Raw genomic sequence first — 17,242 nt, forward strand, 5'->3', positions numbered from 1 at the left:
CACGGGTCAGTCCCACGGGCTCTGCTCCCCCTCCCTGGGCAGCTCTGCAGGGCTGGTTTGGGGCATGGGCTGTGCTCGGCAGGGATGTGTGGGCACCGGGCTGACCCCTCTCCCTTGGCAGGGACTGTCCCTCTGGTGCGTTCAGTCCTGCACAAAGGCAGAGCTGGAGGCTGCTGGAGTGCCAGTGCCGTGTGATCCCTGCGGGGGCTGGCAAGGGTCTGACTCCCTCTGTGCTGGCAGTCAGAGGGCCATCAGATCCTGCTGGGCCTGCCAGTGGGCAGCTTTCCCTCCTCTGTCTAGTCCATCACGAGGGCAGCTCACTTTGATTTCTGGTCGTGCACATAACTGCACATTCCACTTACTGCACCCGAGGAAGAGGGAGGAACATAAAAGCAGTTCTGTTGTGTCCTGAGCACTGATCAGCCACTGTGGGCAGGGTGGCTGGGTCTATGAGGCTGGTGAAGAGTTGATGAGACAGTGTGAAGCTTCCTGGTGGGCCCTGACTTATTCCTTGGGGGTCTTTGAATGGGAGCGGGGAGAAGACACATGTATGTTATGCCTGGAATGCAACAAGATTGCATGTGATGGTGGTGAGTGGATGTAACACCTCAGGAAGGTCCTTCCCAGAGACCTCTGTTGGTATTTTCATGACTTAGGAGTCAGCTTGCTCAAAACTACCCTCCCAGTGTTTGCTGGCCTGGCTGCTGCAGCAGCAGGTGACCGTGTTCAGGGCAGACATGACCATCACAGGGACAGATCAACGAGCCTCAGGGGATGGTGGCTTGGCAGTGCTGGGTCTCTGCCCCCTCCCTGCCTGTCTCTGGGTCAGGGTGTGAAGCCCTCCCTGCTGGGCTCAGGGGGTGCAGGAGGGGACAGGCGGTACCTGCTCTCGCTCCGCCGTTTTGCGCAGCTTGTAGATGAACTCCACCATGGCCACGAAGACGGACAGCACCAGGCCTGCTGCCAGCACGATGAAGATCCCCCCGATGTTCTGGATGCCCAGAGCACTGGCCTCCTTGTTCTCATCCTCAGGGCAGCCATTCCCCCGCCACCACTTCTCCTTCATGACGTGGAGCTTGTCCTCCTCCTGGAGCTGGAGGATGGCGATGGTGATCTTGTCCCTGTACGGTGACCCTGGGGAGGGGAACACCATGGCACACAGGGGGAAGGTGGGACCAAAATCCCACCAGATAGGGAAGGTGTCTGTTAAGCAGGGCAGCTCAGACCTCTCTTCAGCAGGCAGACAGTGTAAACTTTGGTATTTGGAGCTTTGCTGTTGGGAGTGGCTCACATGAATCACCTCTGTTGTGTTGGTGGGAACCAGCCCCCTCGGGGTCCCTGCAGACCCCCCGTCACTTACCCATGGGCGTGCCGATGCCGTAGCCTTTGGTGTCGATGAGCCCCCCGATCTGGGTGAGGTTGCAGTTCCTCTGGGTGATGTACTCGATGGTGGTGGACTCCATCAGCAGGGCGTAATCGGCCGTCAGGGTTCGCTGGATCCCCTCCTCGTTGTTTTTAACCAGCGCCGTGGGTTTGCTGCTCATGAAAGCCCACATTTTTTCAAACGTGGAAATTTTGGATTTCTGCAAAAATGATACCCCCACCCCCCCAAAATAAGAATGAATCTTCAATTTGCTGAAACCTGGTATCTTTTCAGTAAATAATAATAACAGTAATAATAGCAGTTAAGAACGGGTCACAGAGCGGAGCCATCCCCAATCTGACCTTGTCTTAAACACCTCTGTGCTTTTACTGCCCAACGTTGTTTGGTTTCACGTTGTCATAACAAGAGACAAAGGTCCCAGCATATGTTCTGCTGTGCAGGTGCTTCAGGCCCTTGGGTGGAACTGAACCCTTTCCTGGCTTCCCTGCAGCCCCTCCTCATGTCCCAGGCCAGCAGCAGATCTGCTGAAATGTATAAGTGTCCTAAAAAGGATTTGTTTACCCTTTAACATTTCTGCATGGTTTTCTCTGCCACACATATTATATTCTATGATATTTTTGTCTTTCCTCAAGCATGGCAAGGAAATATGTCTCCTCTGAGATATGTGCAACTGCCAAACAGATTTAACGTAACCACGTAAACAGAGGCACAGAGATACTCAAGATTGTCTTATGGCTAAAAATAAACATGGATATTCTTTCACTATCAGCAGACATTCTGTTGCAAAGATGGGGAATATGTTTTCTATCTTGCTATTCATGTGAATGTTGTTTTTTTCTTCTACAAAATGTGTTGGGTGAGAAGAAATATGGTTATTTTACATCTTGCCGTAACATTTGAAATGTACCATTTATCTACGAGCACCTTCTGAGTTGTCTCTGCCACTTGTCACAGAAGTCATAGAATCCCAGAATGGTTTGGGTTGGGAGAAACTCATCCAGTTCCACCCCCATGGGCAGGGACACCTTCCACTAGCCCAGCTGCTGGTCAGAAGTGGTTTTAGTTTTGGCAGATTCCCTGGACAGGCAGAGCAGTTCCCTCCTGCTGTGCCCCTTTGCTGTCCCTCAGATCCGCTCTGTTCCTCAGGAACAGCACCTGGATTTTAAAGCCCGTGTTCCACTGCTGCCTCCTCCTTCATGCACCGTTCTGCTTTCCTGCCCAGTTCCTTGTTTTTCCTCTTTTTGCCTTCTCATTTCATCAGAGGCAGCTTAGTCAGCCAGACCTGCTCCTGCACCACGCTCCTGGTCGAGGCTGGAGCTGGCTGGTGAGTTGGAGGGCTGGGAAGTCCCTGTGCTGTGCCCTGGGCAAGGACAGCTCAGCAGCCACAGCGACTCAGACGCTTCAGCCGTCGCTGTTCTCCCTGCAGGTCTCTGTCCTTCCGTGAGGAAGCAGGAGATGGAGCCCCAGTCCAGCCCAACTGCTGCTGCCACAGCTCCCCCTCATTCTGTCAGTGTCACCCAAAATGTGCCAGCATAGGCTCTTCTGATGGAACCACTGTAATTCAGTGCATTATCTGAAGGTCCCTCGTAATGCTTCATATTCCAAATGCCTTGCCCAGCCACTTCCTTTTTCCCAGCAAATGTAGCAAAAGTTAAACAAAGGCTCAGGGGGGTGCAGTGCAGTTCAAGCAAAGGCCGTTTCCCTGCCTTTAACCCCGCGGGCCCCTTCTCCTCTCCAAAATGCCCACGGGCTCATTTCTCCTCCATTAAAGCTCGTGCTTATTATAATCCACTTGATGAATGTGCAGCAGAGGATGTATCAGAGCAAACTTCATTCAAGAGGCAGGATAATCTCCCTCACTTGAAAATCTGGACCAGTGCCTGTAAGGTAGATTTGTGGCATCTATCAAACCTCAAAGAGCAGCAAGAAATGTAGCCTGCAAAAGGATTATTAAATACCTGTGCGTTACAATGGGTAATTGAAATGAATCTGGTGCTCGGTTGGCTGATAAGGACCTGTTTAACATTTATATTGTTCAAATCAGAGGCCTCTGAGTTTCCTGGCTCTCCCTTTGACACCTTCTCTTCCTGTGTTTAATGCTCCTTAGGTGTTGACACAGAGCTCTTAACATCAGTGTTCTCCCAGTTTAGAACATAGAGCAAAATAAACAGGCAAAAAATCAATAGGCTGCATTTAGTGAAGCAAATGGGACTTGCATGAGGCACTGGAGCTCTTCAGGCAACTGAAATTCTATGGAAGAGAAAAACCACTTTTCTCTTCTCCTCTTAAATCACCGCTCCTGACCAGCTTGAAAGGACTTGATTGTGTTTGGGAATGCCAGGAAGAGCCCAGATTTCTCCAGAGTCCAGCTCTGAGCATCCCAGGGCCGAGCACCCCTGGGATACTCTCAGCAATGCCTGAATCCATGGCAGGGACCTTGCTCTGAGCATCCCCAGGGCCGAGCACCCCTCCGTCTGGGGCTCCCCTGGGTCAGGGCTGGCCACGAGGATGGAGCTGCTGGTCACTGCTCCCTCCTGCCAAAGGAACAGCCGGGACAGACCGCCGGACACAGGGCCTGGCTGTGCCTCATCCTGCTCACCCCTCTCATCCTGCCAGTGGAGCTCTCCTCGATTTGTTTGCGGTAAATAACACCAGGATCTGCTCTGCTGTGCTCTGCATCCCAATCAGCCCGGGCTGGTGCTAAATGAGATGTGTGTGAGAGCCGAGCACCAGCCCCTCCGATCGCACCGACGGCGCCTCCGACTTCATTCTTCAGAGTCACAGCTCAGGAGCCACCTTCAATAACCAGTGCTGCAGGGCCAGTCACCCACAGCAATTAATGGAATCGTTTAGAGGAGCCCCCACGAGGCACCTTGCCAAGACATATACGCTTTTTTATCAGCCAAATTGGCAAGAAAGGAACTATCAGGCTTAAGATTTTCAATTCCAGCCTGTATGAAAAAATAAATTGATTTTCACCGACTGAAGATACTCTCACTCTTGAGGATTGAACGTGTACAAGTGTCTCTGTGTACACACACACACACACACGGGTTCCAGACTGACGTGAGACCCGTCGTTGGTTCAGAGCAGCAGCATCCTCTGTGGGATGGGAAGGATTTCTGGCATGAGTTATAATGAACTCGAGATGCTATTCCTAAATTAATTGATCCGTGTTTATTCCTGTAACTCAATCTGCATTGCCAGGGAATAAATAGCTTCTCAGAAGTTCTTTTCATGAAGTCAAAACCTGCCAATACGGTTGGTAAAACTTCTGCTTCCCGTCTGCCGTGGCCAGGTAGCTGGGCTGCCCAGGGAGAACCTTTGTGGGAGCAGGATCCCCCACCATGGAGATGCCCCAGGGGTGTCTCTTGGCTCTGTTCCGTCAGGACCTTCTGTGATGTCCCTGGTGAGCTCTGCACAAACACTCAGGCAGCCTGAACACAGAACTGGTCAGTGCTTTGGGAACCACCTCAGGGAACAGCGTGCAAGGCGTCTGCCTTCCTCTTCCTCCTGCTCTCCACTGCTCCCCGAGCTCAGCTCCCGGGATGGTGCTCTCCTCCTGCAGCCCGAGGTGCCACAGGGCCTGGCTGTGCTCGGGGTCATGTGGGAGACTGCAGCTGGTTTAACAGGAGCAGTGCAGGAGCCAGTTCCTGACGTGTGGGAAGGAGCCATACAAGGAGCCAGGCAGCAGTTTGTGCTGGTGATGATCCACGGAGCAGGATTCCTGGTGTGCTGCCCTCAGCCTCTGTCCCGGCAGGGCCGGTGTGCTCGGAGCTGCTCCGTCCCCAGGGCCTCTCCAGGAGCCATGGTGCACAGGAGCCAGCAGGGCTGTGTCTGGGGTGCCCCCCTTCAGCAGAGGAAGGGCAGGGAAGCCACGAGCCCTTTGCTGTTCCTCCAGTGCCACCCACCCGAGGGAACGCGGATCCTCAGCCGACTGCCAGCGCTCGCCCCCGGAGCTTTGTGCTGTGTGACAGGTGTCCCCGAGGGGGTGGCACTGCCACCATGGCTGTGGGAATTGCCCAGGCACTGACAGAGACCGTCCTGGGGGTGGGAGAAATCCTGGCTCTCCTGTGCCCCTCTGGACATGAAGGACAAGCGAGCAGAACATCCCACCCGGGTGCTCCCACTGCTCTAGTAATGGAATCGCTTGTCAGAGGGGACATCCCTGAGAATTCATCTCCATACAACAGTGATAATAAAATACACTGCATCAATAAACCCTGCCAGGGCCGTTGGAAGCCTGAAGTACGATTCTGATGGATAATGATATGAAGCAATAAATATACTGTGTCCTGATGATTGTTAAAAGAGACAGTTTCCTTTTATTCCCGTATAAAACTCGTCTTGGAAAGCACAGTTAAAGCACACAGTTACAGCCTGTCTTTCCCTGCTGGCTCTTCCAGGTTTATATGGCTCTGGAAGGTACCCCTGTGCATCTGGCCCGTGCCACAGACAGAAGCCATGGACCAGCTCCATGGCAGGAGGCAAATGGGCCCTCGGTAGCAAGTGGGCATTCCCAGAATTCATTAAAGGACAAACCAAACTCCCAACCAACCTCTGCTGCTGCCTGTCACAGTAAGGGTGGAGATTCAGGAAGGGCAGTGGCTCCTCAGCAGGGTCAGAGCCCAGAGAAGTTGTGGGACAAGGAGGTTCTTTGTAATTAAAACCCAGCACATTGGCTTCCTCTAATGAGTCTTGCCAATTAAACTGGGGAGGCCTCCTCAAGCTGTGGCACCCTGTGCTGCTCAAACACTGCAGCACCAGGTCCAGCCTGCCTGGTGAAGCCTGGACTGTGCTTGTCACATATTTCCTTCTGCATTAGGGGGATGAGGGGAAGGAGTGTTTCCCAGTGGAGGTGTGCTGGAGCCAGTCTCATTCCTGAGCCAAGGGCTGGAATCTGCCCATGCTCCTCTTGCCTTGCCAGGGTGATAATTCCTTAATCACCCCTCATTTCTATCCCTTTTTTCTCTCTCTTGTTTTAAGTGGGTTTTTACAGGCCAGCAGTGGTTTTAAAGGTCTTTTTACACCTCTCAGTTTCTTTCCATTTTTGAGGCAACAGTGGAATCTGACTGACTTCTGAATTTAATTAGGCTTTAAATAGAAGAAGTTAATGCAATTTGATTGTGATGTACTGGTGGTGTTACCTTGCCCTGGATCTCAGAGGTTAATAAAACTGGACTGCATTGATATGAATAACTGAAGGACAAGAAAGATATTTCAGCTGTAAAAGGTACTGGTCAGGGAGGGCACTTTGCAACATCTGTCCAGCTGCAGGTTCCATTTTGCTCCTCTGTCCCTGAGGGCTGGCTGGGTCAACCTCGGGGCTCCCTGGGGCTGTGCTGGCAGAGGCACGGAAGGAGCTGGATGCAGCAGATGTGGAGATTGGGAAGATGCTTTAGGGAATGTAAGATTTTTTTGTAGGGCTTTAATACAAGTCACACCTGTCCCGTTGTGCCTGGCACGTGCTTTGTTTGAGGTGTCTGAGCCAATACTGGATACAGCCTCCAAAGCTGTAAAATCAGTGTCATTTTCTAACTGTGACTTCAGTTGGCAGCAGGGAGGGAGGATTTAGCCTTGCTGGGACTCAGGAAGGCTGCACTGCCAGTCTGCACGAGATGTGAGACTGAAAGAACCCGCCTGTGAGCAGCAGCAGTGGTGGCCTGGGAGGCTTTGTGTCTTTGTGTCTTTGTTCTCACTCCCGTTGGCCTCAGCGTGTTGCATCTCTGCCTGGAAGGTGGAAAGCCTCTGCCTGGTCTCACCTTGAAGAAGGTCATGGTAGCTCCATCCTTCACTGCCCCGTACTCTATTTTTGTCTGCTTTGCCAAGTCATCTGCCGAGTCGATGGGGGACTCCATCCTCTCCACCGTCAGGAAGGCGGCGAGGTTGGCCGTGTAGGACGAGATGATAATCAGGGTGAAGAACCACCATATGCCACCAATGATCCGTGTGGACAGGGCCTTGGGCATCAGCTCCGAGCCTGGGGCGGGAGAGGGGGAGGGCAGGGAGGAAACAGAGGGGAGGGACCCGGTTTATACATACGTATGTGCATTATATTTGTACACATATATATATATATATATATATATATGTAGGATTAAGTTTCACTGTCAAAACTGTAACAGCTATGCAATTAAAGCCAACTGGTTTTGAGGCAGATTACCCAGACATCTTGCATGCGAGGACATCAGTGGGGTTTTTGTAGCATTTGCAGAAAAACCCTCTCCCTCGATTGCTGACCTTGGGTACAGTGCCCAATTTACAGGAAACATCCAAACTGAAGTAATTAACTGGGCTGCTTTTATGAGATTTAAATAGCAAGCTATTTATGAACTTTTATGAGTGTTTTGTTCTGCCATTTAAAAAGTGCTTTGCTTTTATATGGATTATTTTCAAAGGGCTCACTCTGGGGAGTGTGTTCAAATACACAAGGTTTGAAAAAAAATCAAACAGCCAGAGAAAGGAACTATCAGGGTCCAGGGCTTTGAATGCCAGTTAGAAGTGGGGAAGCAGGAGATGTTACAGCATAAAAGGTGTGGTGGGTCTGGAGTGACTTTTATTGAGCAGACACGAAGGGCTAAATGGGATGTGCTATTTTTGTAATCGCCCCAAACACCTTTTAAAGCCAGGCAAGAGCTTTGGGTTTGAAACAGCTGCACTCAGAGGATTTATCAGCCTGGAATGTGCAACAAAGATTGGGCTTTGCAAAGCAATTTTAGGCAGTGTGGCATCAAAGCAGAGCTTGGGGTGTAGCTTTGCTCCCATCTGAGTGCAGCAAGGAGACACCAGGAAGAGGAGGAGCCCTGGATATTGAGGATGCTTTGGTTCTCCTCAAGATCCTGCTCCTTCCCCGTTCCATCTCCTGCCCTTTGATGCATTGGATGCTGTGACATCAGTCCGGCTTTGAAATATTTTTCTTCTTAGATGCAGAATTGAGTTAAAAAGAATACAGCTCTTTTCATTTATCAGCATCTGATAAGGGGATGATTCATCCTGCTAAACCATCTTGCTGGGAACTGTCACAGTCCACGAGGGCAGCCGAGATCCAGGAGGAATCTCTATTACAGGCAGGAGCTCTGTGCCTGCACCGAGCCAGTGCTGGGCTGCTTTTGCTCTCTGGGCATAACTACTGGTACACGGTAAATTAAAGTGTGACAAATGTTTGACATTTCCACTTATTACTATTCCTGGATTTTCTGCAATTAGATCAGAGCTGAATTTCGTTCCTTATTCAGAGCTGCTCCCAAGCTCCCCCCCTGCTGCCTTCTGAACAGATTTACTCTATTCATTCCATCTCTCTCTATTCCCTTTGCTCTATTCCGTGCATGCACACGAGTGTAATCCCATCCATATCCCATTCCCAGGGCCCTGTCATGGGAGTGTCTCACACCAGGGACACTGAAACAGTCCCCTCACACAGTGGCTGCCAGGCAGGGGCTCCCGGGGAGCTCCTCACCAGGAGCTTCAGGGCTCTTCACACTGCTCAGAATGACCAGGGCAGGGAAAAAATGGGGACAGAGCAGAGGGCAAGACACCCTGTCTGCTGGGAAAGTTGATTTAGAGCAGAGCGAGCCAGGGCAGAGATCCTGAAATGGAACAAAGGGTTTGAATTAACAGAAATAGGAATTTACAGAGCTGTGGGATGTGGCTGAGTTGGGCGAATGAGGCAGCTGAGGGACAGGAAGGCAGGGTTCCCCTCAGGGCATGGTGGTGGGTGCTCAGAGGTTGCAAACAACCCAAATTTTAAATTAAAAAGCCACCCTGGCAGGTGGGTGCTGGCAGGGAGTGGCAGGGGGTGCTGCCCTACCTTGCTGCATCAGCGCTCCCATCCCGAACCAGAAGCTGTTGAGGAGGGTGAAGTTGTTCTCCACGATGTCCGAGCCCGGGTTGCAGGGATGGGCATCGTACCACTCGTAGGGGCTGAACCTGCAGCACAGGGAGAGAGTGTTGGTCGGGGTGTGGTGGGACAGGATCCTAAAGGAGCAGGAGATAAAGGGCCTCAGTGCCCCTGGTGCTGCCGGGCAGGGGCTGCTGACCCCCTGGCAGGAGGCCTGTGAGAGGTTCTGGCTCTGCAGAGGTGTCTGGGACAAACAGTGGTATTTCAGGGATTCTCCCAGCAGTGCATGTGGGAACTGGAGTGGGATTCAAGTTAGTGAGAAGCAGAACTGTCCACCGTCCTGATAGGCAAGAATTCTGCCCTGTCAGGGCACCAGCAGAACAGTGGAATTTGGTGCAGGTTCCCTGTGGATTGCTGTGACACTTGGCCCTGTAGCAGGTGGTGGGAGAAACTTATTCCCTGCAGGGATGTATTTCCGTGGATGGCCCTGCAGTTCTTGAGCAAAAATGAGATAATTTCCTGTGAACATCTCTGCAAATCCTGCCCAGGATTGGCAGGAAAGCACTGCTGGGAATGAGCTCGTTTAGCCAGGATCTGGGGAGGATGCTCAACAGGAGAGACGTTAATATTTTTAGAGCTGTTTATTTACATTTTCTGAGAGTCCCAAATTTTGCAGAGATTAAATTAAAAACATAATTGGTATAATTGCTTTTGAACCAGGCATTAATTATCATCTCCGCTTCCTTCTGGAATCCCTGGAGATTCACAACAGCCCCTTCTCAGAGCCCAGCCCACAGCCTGTGTCAGGAGATGTTTCCCTCTGTAATTCTCCACCAGATGTGCCACCACCCAAGGAGACAGTTTGTGGCTCACTTCCAGGGGTGCCCTCGCTCACAGAGCTGGATGTGTTTGGAGAGAAGGGCCCCAGCTCTGTGCCAGGTCCCTGCTGGCTCTGAATCCTGCCCCTGGCACACGTGGGTGCAGAGCTGGAATCCTGTCCCGTGGCCGGAGCAGGGCCAGGCACGGGAGGGTCCGGGGGAGGGACCATCCCGGGGGAGGGACCAGGCTCTGCTCGTGCCTTTGGAAAGGGTCACCCTGGGCTCAGCTGTCCCACTTTCTGCTCCTGTTTTCCACGTGCAATGTACAGTTCAACAGCCTCTCCTCTGCTCTGGGTTATCTCACCTCCTGCAACAGGGCCGTTCCCTGCCCTGGGTTGGGGGTGTGGAACCAGAGGTTCTGCTCACCCAGACAGTCCTGCTCGTTCATTCAGGCAGTGGCTGGGCTGTCCTTGCTGCCCACCCACCTCTGCTTTTTAAATCAGAGGAAATCAGCAAGGAAACAAGAACCAGGCTGAACTCAGACCCAGCTTTACATGCTGCTTATTCCTTGTAACTGGCTATAAATCACACCAGAGGTGGATAAAGGATGGCACCTCAACCTTTTCTGTTGGATAAAGCCAGAATTCAGGAATTAGATTAAAACTTTCTTGGGCTGCAAGTGCAACACTATGAAACAGAAAGGGAATGGGTGAGATCAATGAGCCTGGCGAGATGACATGCTGGAGAACTTCAAGGTCTCTGAGCAAAAACCTACTGGTGCTGTTCAAATGACAGGGAAATATTCAGAAATCTGCAGAGCAGCAACAGTCTGAGCAGTGAAACCATTAGTGGAGGCAAGAGGTAACGAAGGAAGGAGGGAGAGGAGCTCACTGACCCCATGCAGCCAGAGCCACAGTCCATGGGGAGCTCAGGGTGCTCCATGGATGGATTCCCAATGGGCTCAGAGGAGTGTTCCATCAAAAACTGTGATTGTTTCTCTGTCTCTTTGGCCTTTTTTGGCAGGGAAATGGAGACATTTCAAAGAAGTTTTAAAGTCCTAACACAAAATACTTCTGAGTCTAAATTGCATCTCCAGAGAAATTTCCTGTGGGTGACCCAGCCCTCAGTGCAATGAGGAGGGTAATGAACCCACTGCCCCGCTGTGCACCCGAGGGGATTGGTGTCACTCAGGGGCTCTGGGAGCCTGAGCACAGGGGGCAGTTCAGGGCACAACCCACCCCAAGGGTCACAGACACAGCCCCCTCCTCAACCTTGGGAACAGGGAGTGTTGAGGCTCTTAAGGGCTGGGGGGTGGGAGCAAGGGCTCCATCAATAAAGGACTGAAAGACTGATTAAAAGGAGAAATGGATCCAATCCATCCTTTGCCTGCCTCTAAATAGTCCCCAGATCGGTTTTAAGTGGCACTGACCAATGGCTGTGGCAGGAGCAGAGGACTCTGGTGCCTGGTTCTGGGGACTCATGGCTTTGAATTAAGGCTTTGCTGTTTTGACTGCGCTTTCCTTCTGAGAATTGAATTCCAGAGGCCTTGCTGGGGTCAGAGGCAGATATTGTTTCCATTACTTCTGAACGCAGTAAATATTTTCCCTGTGAAATCTCTTGCTTTCCATCTCTATGTGTTAAAAGATCATTCCTGCAGAACCTTAATTACCCTGAATACTTGGTGTTCTTTGAAAGAAAGATGACAGAAGAAATGTCAGGAACAAAACATGTGAAAAATAAACAGTAATCGCAATATTTTCTGTGTTGAATTTCAGCCAAAAATGGCCTGATAGAGAAAAACTGTAGTATTTTATTGCAATTGATGTGATGCAGGGAGATACTGAGGCTCGTTTCAGAACAAAACCAGAGAAAAAAACATAGTTCTCCAGGTTTTCATCCCTCAGCACCGGCAGAGAGCCAAGGCTGGGCAGAGCCACTGTGCTCAGACAGAGCATCTGGATGTCCCTGTTTGTGCAAAGTGGTGTCTCATCAGGGCCTGTCCCAGCATTTCCTTCAGCCTTTCCTCAGTATTTGCTGCAGTATTTTATGTGCAGATACAATTTGCACATTTAACATGCTTTGAAAGTGGGGGCTGGACAATTTGGGCTGGATCTGGCCATTATGAGTTGGGAAAAATAAGCTCATGAATATAAAACTGTGTTTGAATTGCCACTGCAGGCTGCACAGGCAGCCTGGTGCTTGGTGGCACTCAAGGCAGCAGTGCTGTGGGAGCAGAGCCCACCCAGCTGTGTCCTGCCCAGGGACAGACAGCCAGGGGCTTTCTGCCACTCATCCCAGGACTTCTGCTCGAAATTGCCTTGGGTCCATTTTCCCACATCTGGTTCTCTCTGGCACAAAGCAGAACCACTGAGGGCCTCACCCTGCCCCGCTGGAGCCCCCACGGTCTTCCCAGGGGTTTCAGCTGGTGGCAGGGAGGGCTCTGAAGGCCCCACTGGTATCAGTTCAACGGGCAGTAGTGAGAGATGAGTGTCTGACTGCAGGCTGGGCTGAGGACTCTTCCCTGGACGTGGTGTGTATGCACAATATTCCATGGGGGGCTGTGTGTGGCCAGGGAGGGTGCCTGCCCCCAGGAGGGGGAGAGTGCCTTGTTCTGGTTTGAAAGGTGGGATCATGGATTGAGAGCATCCCTGGACTGTGTCTCATCAAAGGCTCTGTGGAATCAACAACACATGCAAATATATGCAAATTCTGATTTTAAATATAGAGGATTTAAACATGCTAATTAGATGCATATTAATGTTGTAAACAGACACATTGTCAGATCTGTGGTGATGGCTTCTCCAGTCTTTTGATATCGGGGAGGGTTTGCAGGAGCTTTGCTGGAGGAGGGATCAGAGCCAGGAGCAGCAAACGGTGTGGGAGGTGGAGCTGTGTCCAGGAACCAGGAGGGTGTGGGAGATGGAGCTCTGTGTCCAGGAGCCAGGAGGGTGTGGGAGATGGAGCTCTGTGTCCAGGAGCCAGGAGAGGCTGGGGAGGGGTGTGAGCACTGACCGAACAGGACGTGAATGGAGAATGACACAGAGCAGGAAAATTACCCTTCACGTACCAGGGAGGGGCTGATGAGATGGAAAGGCAGCAAAATTTCCAAAATCATGAAAGAAAGTGCATTTTAAAATTCTTTCCTCCTGGCAGTGTGTGAGAGCAAGCAGCCCCTGGGGGGATCCCAGTGGTGCCACGGGTTTGGTGTGTCCCCTTACCTGGCTATGACAAAGAGCACACAGCTGACCCCCAGGTAGGCGAGCAGGATGTACATCCAGATGTCGGGAGAGAGGGGGTTGAGGAAGGAGAACACGCTGGGGTTGGTCCCGTTGGGTTTCCGGTACAGGATGCTGACCCCCAGGGTCATGAAGGGCTTGGAGAAGTCGATGGCTTTCTCCCGCACGTGGGTGATGGTGAGGGGAGCCACGGCCAGGTCAGCTTTCTGTGAGCAGCACAGAGGGAGGGGACAGGGCGAGAAGGAAAGGAGGAGTTAGAAGCTGAGGTGTTTCCATCTCCTCAGAGACACCCACAGCCCTCACACAGCAGAAATGGGCCACAAAGTGCCCCAAGTGCAGCCTCGGGGTTCCCCCCTCCTGTTGCACTTGGGGACATGTGTGCTGTGAAATACAGATGTGGGGTGTATGATCTGTGCTGTGAAACAGTGCAGCCAAAGGGAGGTGTGACAGCCTCTGCAGCTCTGCTAAACTGGGCAGAAAAATTGGATTTTGTGGTGTTACAGTGTCAGTGACCCTGGCTGTGCTGCTCCTCACTCTGAGCAGAGAGCAGCTGTGTGCAAACCCGCCGTGGCAGGGGGGGGTTGTTGTTGTCCTTCCTTTCATGCTGCTTTACTGATTTCTGTGCTAATTCAGCGAGTGACCACATACACCCCATTGGTTCAGAGCTGTGTTCATTCCTCTCACTGAATATTCACCCAGGCTCTTCAAAAAGCCACAAGAAAATAAGTCTAAGGCTTTCTCAATGTCACCCGCCTTGCCTGGGCTTTGCAAGCCACTCTTTGGGATTGTGGACTTCCCAGGAAATGCAGGCACATAAATTATAGCTCTGAAGTTGAGCAGAACCTCCCCCCGTGCCAGGAGCTCGTGTGAGATTTATTTAACATCTGGTTCTGAAAATTAAAATTCTGAATTACCCATGAGTGATAATTACCTAGAGATGGAGCGAATTTGTCATTACTCACAAAGTGTAAATCAATATTAGCTGGAACATGCTTTGCTCCAGCAGGAACTGGGGGTTCACTGTAGGAACTGGAGCAGATCCCTGGCCTGTGCTGGGGGGAAGGTCAGGTTAATGGTCTCGTTTGGCCTTCCAAATCTGTGATGAAAGTCAGTGGAATATTTTTAAATAGAGGAATCTGGGCCTTTTACTCTAAGAAGAGTCTCCACAAGAGCTGTTGTCCATTACCCAGGGGTGTGTGTGTGTGTGAAAGGGATCCCTCTCCAACGAGTGCAGCCTCAGAGGGCCTGAACAGAAGAGCTTCAGGAATTCTGTAACAAGGGTAAAAGGGATGTATTTTGTTCTAACGTGATTCTCCAGCTGCGCCCTGGTTGGTTCCCTTTCCTTCCCACTTTCCAAATGGAAATAGGTTTTTAAACCAGATTGGTACAGAAACAGCCCATTTCAGTCACTGGCACTTGTCAAAACTTGGGGAAAGTGGGAACAATATTTTCCAGGTGAGCCTACTGTGCCACCTGTGGTTGTGGTGACATGGGTGGAGGCTGAAGGACAGGGCTCTGGAAGTGGACAGGCAGTGGTGGCTGCTCAGCCTGAGGTGGGAACGTTCTGCATCCTTGGGACCGTCCTGGCAGCTTTGGAGCTTGGCTGCTCCCCCAACCTCACAGCACACCTGGGAATTTTGGCTCAGTGCTCCCCACAGTCACAAGGCAGAAATGCAAAAGAAATGCAGCGTTTTCCCTCCTCCATCACTTCTGTGTGGGTGTCCTGACTCACCAGGGAAAAGCGAAGGAGATGTTGAAGGATTTGGCTCTGAGTTTTTCTGAAGGAGGGAACAGTTCTGTGGCCAGAGCTCGCTGGCCAAGGGACGGGCTGAAGGATCCTCAGCCAAATTTGTCACAATGGTACAGTGAGCAAAGGAACAGCCTGGAGTTTGTGCTTTGCCACGGAAAATGAAGAGAGAGAAATCTGCATGGACACCCAGGGGTCCAACTGCTTCTAGTGCAGAAATAAAATTTTCCTGTGTCATTCCATCGGTTCCTGAGATGTGCTCCCAGCCCGTGTCCTTGCAGGGAATGTCACACGCAGGCAGACGGAGCATGGATTTGGGAGCCCGGGCTGGGGTGTGTCCTGAGCAATTAGAGGCAGTGCAGGGCTGCAGTTCCATATCCTTTTTATCAATGCAGATCTTTCTGAAGGTGGCCTCTAATTAAAGGTTTGCTGACGGAGAGGATCTAAATCAAACCCACCAAGGATGAAGCTTTGATTTGTCGTGCTCTGACGTTCCAAACTGGGCAGTCAATTACCAGGCTCTGGCTGCTTCCTTCACTCAGCCCTGACTCTTGTGCTGTTGCACAGTCAGGTGGATTTTATTGAAAATGAGGAATTAGAGCAAGTGCCAGTGGCTTAAAGGCCCTTGTCCAGCAAAACCACTTAAGCCCATGCCTCTCTTTTCCTGGAGCTTGCACGCCTTCCAGGCGCTGTACATGTTCTTAAGTGTTCTGCTGAATTGAGGCCAAAAAGATGAATTTTGCCGAGGCAGCTACACACCAAATGCAGACACTTCTCCAGCACACCTCGAAGGGTTTGGATCTCCTCATTCCCCCAGTTACAGCATTTTCACTTGGCTGGAACGGCTGCGGGTTCACCGGGCGTTCAGCACAGGGACAGTCACATTTGCTGCAGAGATATTTGGCTTTTATCAGAAAATGCCAAACCTTATCTCCAAGTTCTCAGCTATCAGGGGGATGTGGCCTGTGGGTCAGAAGAGCTCTTGCACAGCCTGGTCACTGTGGGAATCCTGCAGTGCCCGACCTCGGCCGGAGCCGGGCCGGGGCTGAGGGCTGGTCATGGCAGAGCCCAACAGTGTGAGCACCCAGACAAATATTTATCCAAGAAAATAAGCTGCCTCTGTGCTTATTTTGCCAACCTGCCTTAGGTATTTACATAAACTAATCATGTGTGTGTTGCCTGAGAGACAGAAATAGTGTGTGTTTTACTGCTTTAATTGTTATCCAGGTGTCTGTCTGGCAGCACCAACACCCTCCTCCCTTGGTCCCTCTTGCTGGGCCTTCTGTGCTGGGTTCCATCTCTGTCCCCTCCCTGCTCTGCTCGCTTGGCTGCCGTGCCCTGCTCCTGCTCCCTGTGCCCAGATGAGGGGCTGCTGCTGGGGAGGTGTGGGAGTGCTCTGTGGGAGCCTGAGCCTGCCCAGGGACAGGGGAGCACTCCAGGGCAGCAGGGTTGGTGTTAACTGTCTGACTCCTCCGGCTCTTAACGGCTGCTCTGGCAATCTCAGTCCTCAGTTAGACATAATTTTTGTCACTGAATTTATTCAATATCAGTGGTGAATTAAGAACAGATGTCGGCAGGGAAAACCTTGCTGTGAGCTGAAGAGGAGGACTGAGAGCCATGAAGTCCTGTTTGGGCTCTTGTAATCTTCACTTTAAGGAAGTTCTTCAGAGCTGGAGCTGCCATTAATTGTACCTGAGGGATGTGAAGCTGAAAGATCCTGGTGAGAGTGGCCATACTGTGAGAGACAAGTCCTATCCTAGGCATTCCTGGCAGATGAACCAGCCAGGGAGAGGCAGGCAGGTCCAGAGACACCTGCAGAGACATGCAGAGAACTCGGGGTCCCAACATCCACTTCAGTGCTTCTCCTGATCCCTGAATAGGACCCAGTTATGAATCCACCCAGTTAACGATCTCAGCACAAAAGGAAAAGCTGCTCTGGCTTATTTCCATCCCTTCCCTAATGCTGAGGTCCTGCAGTGTCTAAACAAGAGGTGGAGGGCACTTCATCCAGTGAAATTGTTTTTTCCCCTCTTCCTGGCTCCGTGGCTTCCAAACAAAGCCTCAGTTCACAACACTTGAGATGAACCTCCACCAGTGCAGGAGTGTTAATGGGGAGCTGGCAGTGTGCTGCAATATGTATTTCTGCCAGAATCTGCTGTCAGTAAATGTCCACTTCTTGTGAAAGTGTTAAATCAACCATCAGGAATCGTCCCTAAGGAT

At 51.4% G+C, this 17,242-nt stretch overlaps 1 protein-coding gene across 1 annotated transcript in view; it reads right to left on the reverse strand.

The window, feature by feature from the left end:
* Positions 1 to 17,242, reverse strand: part of GRIK3 (glutamate ionotropic receptor kainate type subunit 3) — a 42,857-nt gene that overhangs the window by 573 nt on the left and 25,042 nt on the right. The window contains exons 11-15 of the mRNA XM_029963067.1: positions 13,258 to 13,481; positions 9,192 to 9,310; positions 7,147 to 7,364; positions 1,361 to 1,583; positions 879 to 1,134 (exon numbers count right to left, since the gene is read on the reverse strand). Of these exons, the coding sequence (XP_029818927.1) occupies positions 879 to 1,134; positions 1,361 to 1,583; positions 7,147 to 7,364; positions 9,192 to 9,310; positions 13,258 to 13,481 (1,040 nt within the window). The remainder of the gene's footprint in view (positions 1 to 878; positions 1,135 to 1,360; positions 1,584 to 7,146; positions 7,365 to 9,191; positions 9,311 to 13,257; positions 13,482 to 17,242) is intronic.

Source organism: Manacus vitellinus, unplaced genomic scaffold (assembly GCF_001715985.3).
Source record: "Manacus vitellinus isolate BGI_N305 unplaced genomic scaffold, ASM171598v3 scaffold_52_pilon, whole genome shotgun sequence".
NCBI classification, from domain to species: domain Eukaryota; kingdom Metazoa; phylum Chordata; class Aves; order Passeriformes; family Pipridae; genus Manacus; species Manacus vitellinus.